We start from the raw sequence: 16,693 nt of genomic DNA on the forward strand, positions 1-16,693 counted from the left end.
ATTTCCCCATACTTCTTATTATATTTTATCCTACATACCTCACTAGGCCAACATGTTCCCAACATGTTTCCACCCATAGCATGGCCGGCCACTACATATTAGGGAGGGGGAATTTGACATGCAAGTCCCCTTTTTCTTCCACATGCACTAATAGGTCCTCATGCATTGACCTATCACATTTTAAAATTTTCTCATATAAGTCCTATTGACTAAATTCACATGCAATCGACCAAATCGAAGCTTGAAATTTTCACACATTCATTATTACATATTCTAGATAATAAACATCACATTCAAACCTTTCGGTGACTCGGTTTAGCGGTCCCGAAACCACTTCCCGGCTAGGGTCAATTTTGGGCTGTCACAGTTATGCAAAGGGCATGGTGGCAACAGAGTATGAGCACTGTGTCTGATTTGAGGATGGTCTCTGTGATAGTCTGCGAATTCTGATAGCTCCACAGAGGGAGTGGGATTTCTCCGTCTTGGTCGAGAAGGCCAAGATAGCCAAGGAGGTGAAGCACTCTAAGCACGAAAACCATGAAAAAGGGAAGGCTAAGAGGGATTCTAAGCCTACAAATATGGGGTTGAGGCCTAAGAAAAAGGCTAGGACTGATGGGCTCGTGAGAGCTGGGCCTACTGTTGCTGTTCCTGTTGGGGTGGCGATGTGCCAGCTTTGTAATAGATGCCATACGGGTGAGTTTTGGAGAGCTATTGGGGCTTGTTTGAGGTGTGGGTCGACTGAGCATCGAGTTAGGGATTGTCCACTAAGGAGTATTCAAGTGCAAGCTCTAGTTGTTGAGACTGCGCAGCCACCGAGAGGGGTACAGCAGCCACCTAGGGCCCGAGGACAGGTTAGGGGTAGTAACGGTATGGGTGGAGGTCAGAGAGCACCAGGCAGAGGTGCTAGGCTGACTGAGGCAAGGTAGCCTGCACTTGTCTATGTTGCACCTCGTCGTGAGGATGGAGATGCTCGGGATATCATCACGGGTACGTTTTTAATTCTTGATGTACCTTATGTTGCACTGATAGACATAGGCTCTACACATTCCTATGTTGCATGTTCAGTGTTGAGACTTTGGGAATTCCGCATGAGAGAACTTCTAGTGAGATTTTGGTGGTGCGTCCGTTGGGGCAGTCTATTAGGGTTAATAAATTGTTTTGAGAAGTTCCGTTGGAGGTCCAAGGAGCAGTATTCTTGGCAGATTTGATGGAACCTTCGTTTGGGGAGTTTGACTTAATTCTGGACATGGACTAGTTGGTGAAGCATCGTGTAAGTCTGGATTGTGCTAAAAAGAGGGTTGTTCTGAGAACCGAGGAGGTTAATGAGATTGTCGTGATTGGTGAACAACAGAATTATTTGTCTAATGTGATATCTGCGTTAGTGACAGATAAGCTGGTGAGGAAAGGATGTGAGGTGTTTATGGCTTACATCAATGTTTCTGATTCTGTGCACTCTTCGGTTAAGGGCATCCGTACTGTGAAGGACTTTCCAGATGTCTTTCCAGAGGAATTACCGGGATTGCCTCCGAGTCGTGAGATAGAATTTGGGATCGAGTTGATTCCTGGTACAGCTCTGGTGTCTATCGCCCCTTATCGAATGGCACCAAAGGAGTTGGCAGAACTAAAGGCTCAAATTCAGGAGCTGTTGGATCGTGGTTTATTCATGCCAGTGTGTCTCCATGGGGAGCACCTGTTCTGTTCTTAAAAAAAGAAGGACGGTACGATGAGGATGTGTATCGATCACCGTCAGTTGAATAAGTTGACGATTAAGAATAAATACCCACTTTCAAGGATAAATGATTTATTTGATCAGTTCAGGGTGTAACACCCCTTACCCATATCCAATGCCGAGACATAAAATTTCATCAATTTTAAACTTTTCAAACATATTCAAGACTATCTACATTAAATGACTTTATACAATAGAGACCTTCAAATAACATAGGTCAGTATTTTAGGCCAACTCCTAGCAACTTAATAACAATTAAACGAGTCTCCATACATGCCAAAGACTTAAATACTTTAAAACCTTTATATATCGATCAATAGTTTGATAGTGTGATTTAACCTCCGGCGACCTCCAACTCGAGCTAACATCTGCTACACTATAGGAAAAAGGAAAGGAAGGGAGTAAGCATTATAGCTTAGTAAGTAAGTATGTAAATATTAATAAATAATACATTATCATACTTTAAACAAAGTCACAATATGTTCCCAGAATATTACCATCACAAACACACATACTTTCACTATTACAATCATAAACAGGTTCAAAATAAGCTGTCTAGCAGAGTACCAGCAACTAAATTATTTATTTCTAGAGTTACAGAACTCCAAATTACAAATCGTTAATTTTCATTGAAACTAGATTCACATGTATTCTTACCATAAAATTTTCATAATTTTTTGTCTTGCCAATTAGTATAGTTTATTCATTGAAGTTACCCCTATTTCACTGCTCAACTGTTCTGACCACTCTTCACTACGAATCAATTTTATCCTCGTACAGAATTCAAAGGATGTTCTTGTTTATTTATTTTGAAACTAGACTCATTAAGGATTTCATGTATATAAATTATATCCCCTAATTATTTTTTTACAATTTTTAATGATTTTTCCAAGTTAGAATAGGGGATCACATAATCATTTTGAACCAGTCTCTCAAAAACTTAAATATCTCATAATATAGAATTCCTTTGCTTGCTCTGTTTCTGTTATATGAAAATAGACTCATTAAGATCTAATTTGATATCTCATTCAGTCTCTGATTCAATTTCTACTATTTTTGGTAAATTTTTAGATTCACGTCACTGTAACTATCTAGAACAGTTTTATTGTTAATTTTGATCTTTCACACTTCAATTGTATTCATCACTTTCCCATAACAATCTTTCCAATTTCCAATCACATATCGAGCATATTGCTCATAAGTTACACACGTATATACTTACACTTATCTTCACAAAGTCATACACAATTTCATTTAATCAATTTCCCAGTTGAACACTTCGGAATAATAACAGATATGCGATGGTATCGTACATAGTCCACCTTTAAAATCGAAGCTCTCTTGTACACATAGTGGCCTTCACTTAGCACCACTCATGTGACCTAGCTCGATTGTACACATAATTTTGGCTCTCTTGTACACATGGTGTACACATAGTATCACCCATGTGACCTAGCCACTTTATCTCGTAGCTCTCTTGTTTACATGGTGTCCTTCACCTAGAACCACACATGCAACCTAGCTACATCTATCTCGTAGCTCTCTTGTCTACATGGTGTACACATAGTATCACCCATGCAACCTAGCTACCTCATAATGTCTCGTAGCTCTCTTGTACACATGGTATACATCCCGTATTACACATGTGACCTATCTACATACCATCTGTATCTTTCGATTCCGAAGGTTCAAACGGGAAGTATCTCACTTTCTAATACTTTATTCCATTCTTCCAATAGTCAATTATGATTCAAAAATCAGCTACAATACATAAAATGTGCTGAAATATAAAAACGTAATAAAGATAATGTATTATTTACATACAAACTTACATACTTTCTCATTTTCATGTCGAATTAATATTGAACATCTAAATCATCATAATTATACTTACTTTCAACACATCGGCAATCATAGTAAATATATTAATTTTACATTGAAACATGCATAAATTAATGCTTATTATACATATGAACTTATCTCGATACTAAAATGACCATTTTACCAACTTTCCCGATTTTCGATTTTTCTCCCATTCTAGGTTTAAATCTTGTTCTCTAGGAATCTAAAACATCATATTTTACTTATTTAATTAATGTAATATTCAAAATAGTCCTTAACTCAAACTTTGGAAAATTTACAATTTTGCCCCTAAACTTTTACATATTTACACTTTTTCCCCTAGGCTCAGGAATTAAACTTCATCCCTTATTCTTATGTTTTATGACATGCTGATCATTTTTCCATTCTATGGCAACATCAAATTCTCACTCTAACACATAGTTATGAACAATAACAACTTTTACCGATTAAGCCGTTTTACTCATTTTTGCTTAAAACCACTTAGCAAAAGTTGTTTAACATAATTTCAGCCTTCATATTCTACCATAAAACATCAAATAAACACATTTCACCTATGGGTATTTTTCCAAATATGAACCTTAGCTTAAATTATTGCTAGAATAAGCTTAATCAAGTTACTGGGATTCCAAAAACATAAAGAACTTGAAAAACGGGGCTAGAACGGACTTACTATTGAGCTTGGAAAGCTTGAAAACCCTATCCATGGCTTCCCCCATGCTAATTTCGGCCTCCATGAAAAAGATGAGTCAATTTTGGCTTTATTTTCCCTTTTTATTTCTTTTAATTACCAAATGACTAAAATACCCTTAAGGCCTTTCTTTAAAATTTTGTCCTATGCATGCCCATTATTGTCCAAACAAAATATAATGGTCTAATTACCATTTAAGGACCTCCTCTTTAAAATCCCATTTTAATCAAGTACTTATGAATTAGAACACATATTTTGCAACTTTTGCAATTTAGTCCTAAAAGTCAATTAAGCACTTTATCAGTAAAATTTCTTAATGATATTTGTCCACAATATTTTAATCAATAAATAAACCTTAAAACTTAATCAGAATAAATTTTTTGACTTCGAATTCGTGGTTCTACAACCATTATTCTGTTTAGGCCTTAAATCGGGCTGTTACAGCAACTTCTGCAAATAAGCCCTAATAGGCAAATTAAACATGCAATCTATAAAATTTCTTATCAATACTCTAACACATGCATCTAATCACTCGGTAAATCATAAAAAAATTAATTGAAATAAAATTTTCTATCTCAGATTTGTGGTTTCGTAACCACTATTCCATTTAGGCCCTATTTCGAGATGTTACACAGGGGGCTTCTGTGTTCTCCAAGATCAATCTGTGATCAGGTATCATCAGTTAAGGGTTAAGGAGACCGATGTGCATAAAACGGCATTTAGGATCGTTATGGATATTACGAGTTCCTGGTTATGCCCTTTGGGTTGACTAATGCACCAGCGGCATTCTTGGACTTCATGAACGGTGTGTTTCAGCCCTACTTAGACCGGTTCATGGTGGTGTTTATCGACGACATCTTGATTTACTCTAAGTCTGAAGACGAGCACAATGAGCATCTTAGGGTTGTTCTACAGATCCTTCGTGAGAAATAGCTTTATGAGAAGTTCTCTAAGTGTGAGTTTTGGCTTTAGGAAGTAATCTTTTTGGAACATGTGGTGTCTATTGGGAGAATTCGTGTTGATCCTTGTAAGATTGAGGCTATGTTGGATTAGAAACAGCCGAAGAATGTGTTAGAGGTCTGCAGTTTTTTGGGATTAGCAGGATATTATCGACGTTTCGTAAAAGGGTTCACGGTGATCACAGCACCGTTGACTAAGTTACTGCGTAAGGGAGTTCCTTTTGTTTGGACAGGCGCACAGCAGGAGAGCTTTGAGAAGGTCAAGATAGCTTTGACTCAGGCTCTGGTTCTGATACAGCCTGAGCCTGATAAAGACTTCATAGTGTACAGCGACGTGTCACATGTAGGTTTGGGTTGCGTCTTTATGCAAGACGGTAAAGTAGTTGCCTATGCGTCTTCACAAAGACTCACAAGGCTAATTATTTGACACATGATTTGGAGTTGGCTGCAGTTGTGTTTACAGTAAAAATTTAGAGGCATTATCTGTATAGTGAGAAGTGTACCATTTACACTAATCACAAGAGCCTCAAGTTTCTCCTCACTCAGAAGGAGTAAAATCTTAGGTAGCATCGGTGGGTTGAGCTGCTTAAGAACTACGATTGCAGAATTGAGTATCATCTAGGTAAGGCTAATGTGGTGGCCGATGCGTTAAGTAGTAGGGCTATGACCGATTTGAGGGTGATGTTCGCTCGACTGAGTCTTTATAACGATTGGAGTCTTCTGGCTAAGTTGCAGGTTAGACCGACATGGCTAGATCAGATTAAGGATAAGTAGTTAGGAGATAAGTCCCTTGAGTTGCGATTCCTTCAAGTTGAGGCTGGAATTGCTACTGATTTTTGGATTGACAGTGATGGGGTATTGCGCTTCCGATGTAGAATCTGTGTACCTAATCATGAGGATTTGAGACTGGCTATTCTGAGGGAGGCACATAGTAGTCCTTACACTATGCATCCTGGTGGAAATAAAATGTATAAAGATCTCCAAGAGTTGTACTAGTGGCCAGGATTGAAACATAAGGTGACCGACTTTATTGCTCGTTGTTTGACTTGTCAGCAAGTTAAGGCTAAGCCTTAGTTACCTTCGGGCTTGCTACAGCCAGTGAAGATACCGATGTGGAAATGGGAGCGAGTGACGATGGACTTCGTTACTGTGTTACCTTTAACACCCACTAAGAAGGATTCTGTTTGAGTCGTTGTGGATCAATTGACCAAGTCGGCACATTTAATTCCAGTGAGGATGGATTTCTCTATCCAAAACCTAGCTAAGCTCTACATCTCTGAGATAGTAAGACTGCAAGGGGTTCCAATATTGATTATCTCAGATAAGGATCCTTGATTTACGTCTCGATTTTGGCAAAAACTTCATGAGGCTTTAGGTTATCGTCTTGACTTTAGTACTACTTTTCATCCTCAGATAGATGGTCAGTCAGAGAGGGTGATTCAGATACTAGAGCATATGTTGAAGGGTTGTGTTATTGATTTCTGAGGTAGTTGGGAGGAGTACTTGCCTTTGACAGAGTTTGCTTACAATAACAGCTATCAGTCTAGTATTCAAATGGCACCTTATGAGGTACTCTATGGTCATAAGTGTTGCACTCCTTTGTGTTAGTCTGAGTTGGCTGAGCGACGTATTCTAGGTCCGGAGTTGATTTCAGAGACTGAGGATGGGGTTCGGTTGATACGAGAGCGTCTAAAAGCGGCTTCTGATAGACAGAAGTCCTATGCTGATTTGAAGAGGAGGGATATCAAGTTTTCTGTGGGGGACTTGGACTTTCTTAAAGTTTCGCTATGGAAGAAGGTTCTGAGGTTCAGACGCAAGGGTAAGCTGAGTCATCGGTTTATTGGGTCGTACTGAATTTTGAAGCGAGTGGGACCAGTCGCATATCAATTGGAGTTACCTCCAGAGTTGGATCATATTCATGATGCTTTTCATGTCTCGATGTTGAAACGTTACAACTCTGATCTCACGAACATTGTGCCTGTGCAAGAGATTGATATTAGACCAGATCTAATGTTCGAGGAAGAGCTAGTTCAGATTTTGGATTGTGATGTTAAGGTTTTGTGTAGGAAATCTATTCCTTTGGTGAAGCTACTGTGGCAGAATCATAACACTGAGGAGGCTACTTAGGAGCTAGAGGATTCGATGCGACAGGAATATCCTTACCTTTTCTGATCAGGTAAAATTCGAGGACGAATTTTTTTAGGGGGTAGAGTTGTAACGCCCCAAATTTTGTAATTTTAGCTTTTGGGATATTTGTTGTATTCCGCCTTATTTTTACAAATATATGCATGTTTATGTGATTAAGTGCTTTGGGGTGTGTTAGGGAGGTCCCAAGCTCAAGTCTAGGCTTGGGCTAAATTTGGTTTTTATTTGGATAAAACCTGACTTATGGTTAGTGGGCTTATAAGAATTTATTGGTAGGAACTTAACAGAATGGGCCTGCTGGTCTAGTGGTTAAGTGGCAATGGATTATGCCTGAGATCTTGAGTTCGAGTTGTGAGTGTGGCATTAATTTTACTGATAAGCCGTGCAGACGTTTGAGTTGGATTAAAACACTACAGGGGGTAGGGTTTATGAGATGTTTGCTTAACCTATTTTCTTTTTGGCTTTCTCTGCCATTTTCTTTTTTTTCCCAAACCCCCTTGCTACCGAAATTTTATTCCTTTTACCCCTCTTCTCCGTTTTCTTTCCTTCAATTAGTTTTGGCGTACTGCTAGCGGTTCCGTCGGCTCGGTAAGTATGGTTTTGTTAGATTGTGAGGTTCCTTTTGGAGATTGTTTAAGAGAGATTTAAATTGCTGTTTATGGGCAGTCGAGGTTCTGTGGATCGTTAAAGGAGGTTCTAAACAGTGAGTAATTACCGTTGTTCGTTGAAGGTAAGTAGATCTTTCGTTTCGGGATTTGTCTATTCTGAACTATTCGAATCAAGAGACTGAAATATTGGCTTACGATTGTCAATAATAGGTTCTGGAGTGTTCGGGTTTGCGTTAGGCTTCAAACAAAACCAGGTGTCTACTCTGTTTACACAGAAAATTAGTTTCGGCAAAAGCTGAAAAGTTATCTGTCGACGCCACACGAGCGTGTGGACTACTCGTGTGGTAATCTGTGTTGCGATACATGGGCGAGTGACTGATGAGCCAGGCCGTGCACCTGCCATAAGGGCACGACAGACACGGGCTGTGAGGCTGGCTAGGCCGTGTGTGAGGCACGAACTAGACCAATTGGGCCATGTGGGCCCACACGAGTGAACCACATGGGCGTTTAGAATCTAGGTCAGGCCGTGTGATCCACACGGGCAAGGCTAAATCGGGCTATGTGAGCCACATAGGCGTGTGGGCTTACACAGGCAGGCCATATGGGCATGTGAACCAGTAATCTGATTTGTTCTGAAAGGTTGCATGGGTCGCCCTAGTCGACTATGACCTGTTAAAGGGGTCGGTAAGTGTTACTTAGGCCCTCTTCTGTGACATGATATTGAGATGTATGCTAGCATGTTATACTTAGCATGGGTATAAATGTTGATCTGATTTGAGTATAGTACGCGTAATCTGTTTATTGTTTGAAAGCTTGCCATGACATTATTTATGTTGTATTACATTGGGTTGGGTTTGATATTGAAGAGAAAGAAGACTAAAAGGCTCTTTAGCCACTATCTAGCAGCTTCGCTGCAATTATTGATATGTGTTGTTTTACGGTACCTATTGGTGTATAGGGTTGGATACGTTGATTTTATCCCCATACTTGGTGTGTAGGGCTGGGTGGGTCGATCTTATCCCCACATGGTGTGTTGGGTTAGACAGAGATGGTGTGCAGGGTTGGTGGACATTACTATTTTGATTGATATGTATGTATGTCTGTATGGGCTAAGGCCTGAATGCATCTGATACTGTTTTGAGTGGGCTAAGGCCTATACTGATTCTGTTAAGAGCTTAGGCTCGATCATGATTGTTTGACTACCATCCATTTACATGCATACTTTACTGTGGGGACGTACACACCGAGTTTGTGAAAACTCACCCCTTATTTTATTTGTCTGTCAGGTAATCCCCAGTAGTAGGTGGATCGTTGCAGTGGAGGGCTCGACGGTGACCACTGCTACATACACTCTGGTTTTAAAGGTTTTTAATGCTTTTATTATTTTATTTGCTAGAGTTGAGGGTAATTATGTAATTTTGGGTTTCAGACTATTTGGTTTAAGTTCGGAATCTTGAATTCCTGTTTATGGATTATGGAACTTCAACTTTATTTGTTTTTAAGCTTCCGCGAACTAAGAAACGTTTTCAAGCAAATTAATCAATATATATGTTTTCTGAGTTAAGTAAAAGGTGGTAACTGGAACGATTTTTGGGTAAACACGGTTTTAAAAACATTCTCATGTGACTTCGCCAGTTTGGGCCATAACTTCTAAGCTAGGTTTAGGGTGTTACACCGATTCTGGAATAAATTACAAGAAGCTCTGGGTACACAGCTACATTTTAGCACCGCTTTCCATCCTCGGACTGATGGACAATCTGAACGTGTGATACAGATTTTAAAAGATATGCTTCGGTGTTGTGTATTGGAATTCGAAGGTAATTGGGAAAAGTATTTACGTTTAATTGAATTTGCATACAACAATAACTATCAGTCAAGTATTAAAATGGCACCGTACGAGGCTCTGTATGGTCATAAATGTAGAACTCTATTATACTGACTGAACTTAGTGAGAAAAAGATACACTTCATTGACTTAGTCCTTGAGACTGAAGAAAAGATAAAGGTGATTCGAGATAGTTTAAAAGCAGCCTCTGATCGTCAAAAGTCTTATGCTGATCTTAAACGAAAAGAGATAGAATTTCAGGTTGGTGATAAGGTATTCTTGAAAGTATCACTAATAAGGTATTCTTGAAAGTATTACCTTGGAAGAAAGTTCTCCGGTTTGGCTATAAAGGAAAATTAAGTCCACAGTTTATTGGACCATATGAAATCATCGAAAGAATAGGACCTGTTGCATACAGATTGACATTACCACCAGAGCTTGATAAATTCATAATATTTTCCATGTGTCTATGTTACGACGGTATCGGTCAGATCCTTCACATATTATCTCTCCAAAAGAAGTAGAGATTCAACCTGACATGACTTACAGTGAATAACGGATTAAAATCCTGGTACGAGAAACAAAAGAATTAGGAAATAAAAAGGTAGCTTTAGTAAAAGTTCTTTGGCAATGACATGGGATTGAAGAAGCTACCTGGGAACCGGAGGAAACCATGAGAAAGCAATATCCAAACCTTTTTAATGGTAAGATTTTCGAAGGGGAAAATTCTTTAAGAAGGGAGAGTTGTAACAGCCTGTTTTCAGTGAAATCAGAATAGTAGTTTCGGGACCACAAATATGAGTCAAAAAGAAAATTTATTTAAATATTATTCCATAGTCTGCATCATGATAGGAAAGACGTATGAAATTTTCGATAAGAAAATTTCAACGATTACATGTTTAATTATAGAAAGGACCAAATTGCATGAAATGCAAAAGCTGCATTCTAGTAGCTGAAGGATTAAATAAATATGTAATTCAAAAATTGAGGTCCTTATATGGTAATTAGACCATTAACAAAAGTTAGTAGATATTTTTGATTATTCAACCATGGAAAATTAGAAAAAGAAAATGACTCAATTGGAAATTGAAATAATTAAAAGATGATAAATAAAATAAATATCTAACATCATTAAATTATATTATCTTCTTTCCCAAATTCTATGGAAACACTAGGAAAGAGAAAGAAAATCAAGCAAGCCTAATTGGGTAAGTAATCTTGTCACGTTTTTAGTAATTTTTTATATTTTTAAGATCGGAATAACCTAATCTATCTATTTTGGGGATTAATTTGTAAAGTTATCAAAGTATTAAAAGTTTTCCATGGATGAAAATGTTGAAATTTTGAAATTTATAGTAGAAAATGAAATATTATCGAAAAGTAAACAACTTTTGTAAAGGAAATTTCCATGAAATTATGATTTTGGGACTAAATTGTAAAGATGTTAAATTCATGGAAAATTTCTTATTTTTGTGAAATATATGTGCTGTAAATGTTATATGAAAATTTTGGTTAGGCTTGGAATAAGGGTTAATTGCATGAATTTCATTTTCCGAGCCTAGGGATGAAATTGGAATTAATGAAAAGTATAGGGGTAAAATTGTAATTTTTCCTAGGATGTGAATTGAATTAAATTGAGCATGAAATGGATTAAATTGACATTAAATTCATTGATATAGATCCAGAAAGATCAAATAAAGAGTTAGATCGAGCAAAAGAAAAAGTATCGGATTAGTAGATCTCCGTATACAAACAAGTGATAAGGTAAGTTCGTGTTACTAAATTTGTAAATTTATATGCTTGAATTGAATGTCGTCTATGAGAATTATGTAGTTGTCATGCATATGAAAATTTAATACATATTTGATAATGCCAAATAAATGATAAGTCCCGTTTGAATAAATGAAGTTCGATGGATACGAGTCTCTCGATTGGTTGTGGTCTTGCATATGTTGCAAACACACCATAGCTCTTACGAGCATCTTGTTATAAGCCCTTTTGAGCTTCTTTTTACATGGTTCCTACGAACATCCTGATCGGTAGTGATCCTGCATGTGTTGTGGACTACCACGCTCTTTGTGAATGCCCTGTTATATGATCGGTTGTGATCCTACATGTATTGCAGACACAAACGCAACTCTTTATGAGCATCCTGATATAGACTCTTTGTAAGCTTCTTGACATAGCTCGCTTGAACATCCTGTTATATGGCTAACTAGAACTCCCTGGTAATAACTTTTCGGAGTTACCTATTAAGCTCAATGAGCTTCCTATTTTAAACTCTTATGAGTTTCCTGATTTAGCCCAGGTAAGCGTCCTGTTACATGGCTCACATGAGCATACTGTTAAATGGCTCGAGAGAGTGCTTCCTGATTATGTGCCCTAATGGGTACCCCTAGATATGAATTGACGGATTTTTAGTTTTGTACACTTTAAGTGTACTACATGAGCATATCCATTAATATTTCAAATAAATTCAACAGGAAGAGTTTTGAAATGGTTAAATTGAACTTAAGATGATTGATTATGGAAATGCACATGCTATATGGAAATATGATATGAAAAACACATGTTTATGAAAGTTATTACATGATGAGCTCATCCTTAATTTTTGATGTTTACATGATATACATGACTAACAAGTTTCTTGAGATCATATGTGTTTAGGCAAATGGCCATAACGAATTGGATGCATGTTTGTATACTTATTTTGAATGTACATTATTGGTAAGTTAAATTTTTGTTATACAAACTTACTAAGCATTTGAGATACTTACTTGGTTTTCTTTTCTTTGTTTTATAGTGCTCAGAAGCTCGTAAAGGTTGGAATCAGTCGAAGCATCATCACACTATCCTTCAGCTTGTTTTGGTATAAAAAGTAAATTTATTTTAGTATAATGGTGTGTGTAAGATAACTTGGCCAATGTTGGCATGTAAATGGTTCTTCGTAATCTAGTCATTGGAATGGCTAGTGATGGTGTTTTTAGTGAATCTATATAGAGGTTATAGTATGGTTAATATATGTATGCTTGGTATAGTTAGATTGAAGGATGGTAAACATATATGTTTTTAAAAAGGTACTTTTGAATACATGTGATGATATATCATGAATAATGTTAATGTTGGATTGGTTTTAATGTCTTGAATTGATTGGTATATGTATGCAAGTATTAATGTAGGTTGAAAACAATTTGGGTGAGAAAAGTTTCCATGAAAATGGCCTATTTTTGTCCACATGGGTAGACACACGGGCGTGTGTCTCAACCGTGTGTGATACACGACCATGCACATGGGCGTGTGGTTTGGCTATGTGTCCCTTACATCTTAAATATTAGAAACAAAATGCTTCAATTGTTCACACAGGAATGTGCTTCAGCCATGTTTGACACACGGCCTAGCACACTGGTGTGTAACTTGGCCTTGTGAATACTGCACCTAATTTTTCAAAATTAAATTGTCCGCACGACGTGGCACATGGACGTGTGGCTGGCCGTGTGACTCGAGTAAGAGAGTTACACGGGTATGGACATGGGCTAGGACACAGCCTGTGCTCACATCGATACCCATATGGCCTGAGACACAGGCGTGCTATTTGGTCGTGTGAGCCATGCAGCCTACCAACACGGGCGTGTGTCCTCTACATCTAGGAAAGTTTTTTGAAAATTTTCAAAACAATTTCTGAGTTTCCGGTTTAGTCTTGACTTGTTCCTAATGTATAAATAAGACTTCAAGGGTCCATCTAAGGGACAAATTGATTTAATTATGATTTGTTTGATATATATATAGAAAAAGACATCTATTAATTGTAATTGATTTGTAAACTCCGGTAACGCTCTGTAACCTTGTTTTGGCGACTGATACAGGTTAAGGGTGTTACATTTATTGGTATCAAAGCTACTATTTAGTCGATTCTTGAACTAACATTGCAAGTACTAGTGTAGTTGTACATGCCATTATATAATTTGTGATGGTGTGATATCTCCTGATCATTTGTGTTTTTCATATAGTAGTGTCGTCCAACTTAGCTAGGGCTGAATCCGAGAAAGCTGAAAGTAATACTCCAGCTTCAGTTCAAAGAGTTGCATCTAGTAGTAGTAGAAAGCCCATATCTGAAGGCTGAGGTGATGAGGCTAAAGAAGCTTTCTTTCAAATGATGAATGAGTGGTTCACAGAATTCTTAAGAACAAATCCTGCTATACAACAACCTCCCCCTGCTGCTCCTCAACCGGTTCCAAAGATGCCACAGGGTGCTAAACCTGTTAGAACTGGTAACCCTCCGGTAGATAAAATTCGTAAATATAGGGTAGAAGAATTCAAGGCTACTGCCGATGATGATCTGGAAAGGGCTGAATTTTGGCTAGAAAATACTATCAGGGTTTTGGATGAATTGTCTTGTACACCTGAAGAATGCCTAAAATATGTTGTATCTCTGCTAAAAGACTCAGCCTATCAGTGGTGTAATACTTTGATTTTTGTAATACCAAGGGAAAATGTTACATAGAATTTTTCCAAATAGAATTTAAAAAGAAGTATATTAGTCAGAGATTCCTTGATCAGAAAAAGAAGGAATTTTTAGAGCTTAAACAGGGAAATATGACTGTGTCTGAGTATGAATAAGAATTTATTCAATTATGTAAATACGCCAGAGAATGTATTCTGACCGAAGTTGCTATGTGTAAAAGTTTTGAAGAAGGATTGAATGAGCATATCAAGCTATTAGTTGGGATTTTGGAACTAAAAGAATTTGTTGTAATAGCTGACCGAGCACATAAAGTTGAAAAACTGAATAAAGAAAAGAGGCAGGCAGAGATGGAAGCCCGAACTTCAAGTAAAAGATTTATGGGCAAGTCAAAATCATCAACTTCAAAGAAATCAAAGAAATATCATTATCATTCTGTCTCATCTGTGGGGTATTCTGATAAAGACCGAGGCTCTCAATGCTCTAACCCGAGATCTTCGACCCTATCAATAGCAAGTGCTAGAAGTGTCGAGAATTCCAAACCTAAATGCAAGCATTGTAATACATTTCATTTCGGAGAGTACCGTATGAGAAGCGGAGCCTCTTATAGATGTGGTTCTCTCGATCACTATCTTAAAGGTTGTCCAGAAAGGATTGAAAAAGATACAGTTTAGACTTCAAGATAGAGCAACCCTGCCTCGAGAGGTAGACCACCTCGTAACCTCGGTATTATGAGTGATAACCGAGGTACAAGAAAAGATTTTAACTGCTAAATTTGAAGCACGAGCACCAGCCAGAACATATGCTATACATGCATGTGAGGATGCTTCTGCACCTAATGTTATTATTGGTACATTTTCTCTTCTTAATATTGATATTACTGCTTTGATTGATCTTGGCTCAACACATTCATATATATGCACAAATTTAGTGTCTATTAAAAATTTACCTGTTGAGTCCACTAAATTTGTGGTTATAGTTTTGAACCCTCTGGGTCAGTATGTGATGGTGGATAAAATTTGTAAAAGTTGTCCGTTAATGGTACGGGGTTATTGTTTCTCGACTGATTTAATATTGTTGCCATTTGATGAATTTGACATAATTCTGGGTATGGACTAGCTAACTTTACATGATGTAGTAGTAAATTGTAAATAGATCGAATTGGTACGAGGTTATTTTTTTATAGTTATCATAATTCTAGTTATATGAATAATGGATCGAAAAATGATGAGCCGCACTATCATTTTAACTTGTATGATAATGATACTAACTATGGTCGAAATAATCACATTAATAGTTGTATTGACTCTTATCTTCGTTCTCAAATTTGTATTGATAGTTCCATTTTAAGTGCTAGTGACAATTTCAATGATAATTATATTTATATTTGCGGCGAAGGTGGAAATAGTAGGTAAGGCAAGAATTTCGATATAATAACTCATGAAAATGGTAATGATTTAACTCTAAAAGAAAGTTCTAATGATCTCGATCTATACAAGCATTTGTGGCTTTAATGTGAAAATTGTTATGGATTAAATTATAAGAAATTTCTTAAGTCAAAAATGAATATTTGTGAACAATGTGGATATGTTTTGAAAATGAGTAGTTCAAATAGAATCAAACTTTCAATTGATCCAGGCATTTGGGGTCCTATGGATGAAGACATGATCTCTCTAGATCCTATTGAATTTCAGTCTGAAGAAGAGTTTTATAAAGATCATATTGATTTTTATCAAAGAAAGAAAGGATTAACTGAGGCTATTCAAATAGGCACGAGTCAACTAAACGGTATTCCTATAGCAATCGGGGTTATGGTTTTTTAGTTTATGAGGGGGAGTATGGGATCTGTAGTAGACAAAAAAATCAGTCGTTTGATCGAATATGCTACCAATAATTTTTTACCTCTTATTCTAATGTGTGCTTCCGGAGGAGCATGCATGCAAGAAGGAAGTTTGAGCTTGATGCAATGGCTAAAATATCTTCCGCTTTATATGATCAACAATCAAATAAAAAGTTATTTTATGTATCAATTCTTACATCTCCTACTACTGGTGGAGTGACCGCAAGTTTTGGTATGCTGAGGATATCATTATTGCTGAACCCAATGCCTATATTGCATTTGCAGGTAAAAGAGTAATTGAGCAACCATTGAACAAAAAATTTCGGGAAGGTTCACAGGCGGCTGAATATTTATTCCATAAGGATTTATTCAATCCAATCAAACCACGTAATCCTTTAAAAGGTGTTCTGAGAGAGTTAATTCCGCTCCATGGTTTTTTTCCTTTGAATCAAAATTCAATCTAGTAGAGTCTGAAGTGAAATTATTTTATTTGTAGTGAAAAGATAGTTAGTTAGTTTATTAGAATCAAAGTCAAAGCCCATTATTATTGAAAAACAAATAAAACAATTATGACAAAA

At 37.1% G+C, this 16,693-nt stretch overlaps 1 protein-coding gene across 1 annotated transcript; it reads left to right on the forward strand.

The window, feature by feature from the left end:
- The first annotated feature begins 380 nt into the window (after positions 1-380).
- LOC107957040 (uncharacterized) lies at positions 381-7,366 on the forward strand. Its single transcript, XM_041082098.1, has 8 exons — positions 381-394; positions 437-922; positions 1,066-1,144; positions 1,256-1,576; positions 5,334-5,613; positions 5,862-5,974; positions 6,848-7,036; positions 7,103-7,366. Exons 1-8 carry the CDS (start codon positions 381-383, stop codon positions 7,364-7,366), a joined length of 1,746 nt encoding a protein of 581 aa, XP_040938032.1.
- The last annotated feature ends 9,327 nt before the right edge of the window (positions 7,367-16,693 follow it).

Source organism: Gossypium hirsutum, chromosome A11 (genome assembly GCF_007990345.1).
Source record: "Gossypium hirsutum isolate 1008001.06 chromosome A11, Gossypium_hirsutum_v2.1, whole genome shotgun sequence".
Taxonomy (NCBI): domain Eukaryota; kingdom Viridiplantae; phylum Streptophyta; class Magnoliopsida; order Malvales; family Malvaceae; genus Gossypium; species Gossypium hirsutum.

Coding starts and splice junctions, on each gene's coding strand:
- LOC107957040 (XM_041082098.1), top strand. Junction 923..1,065: donor GCTAGGCTGACTGAGGCAAG/GTAGCCTGCACT, acceptor TTGCATGTTCAG/TGTTGAGACTTTGGGAATTC. Junction 1,145..1,255: donor CGTTGGGGCAGTCTATTAGG/GTTAATAAATTG, acceptor GACATGGACTAG/TTGGTGAAGCATCGTGTAAG.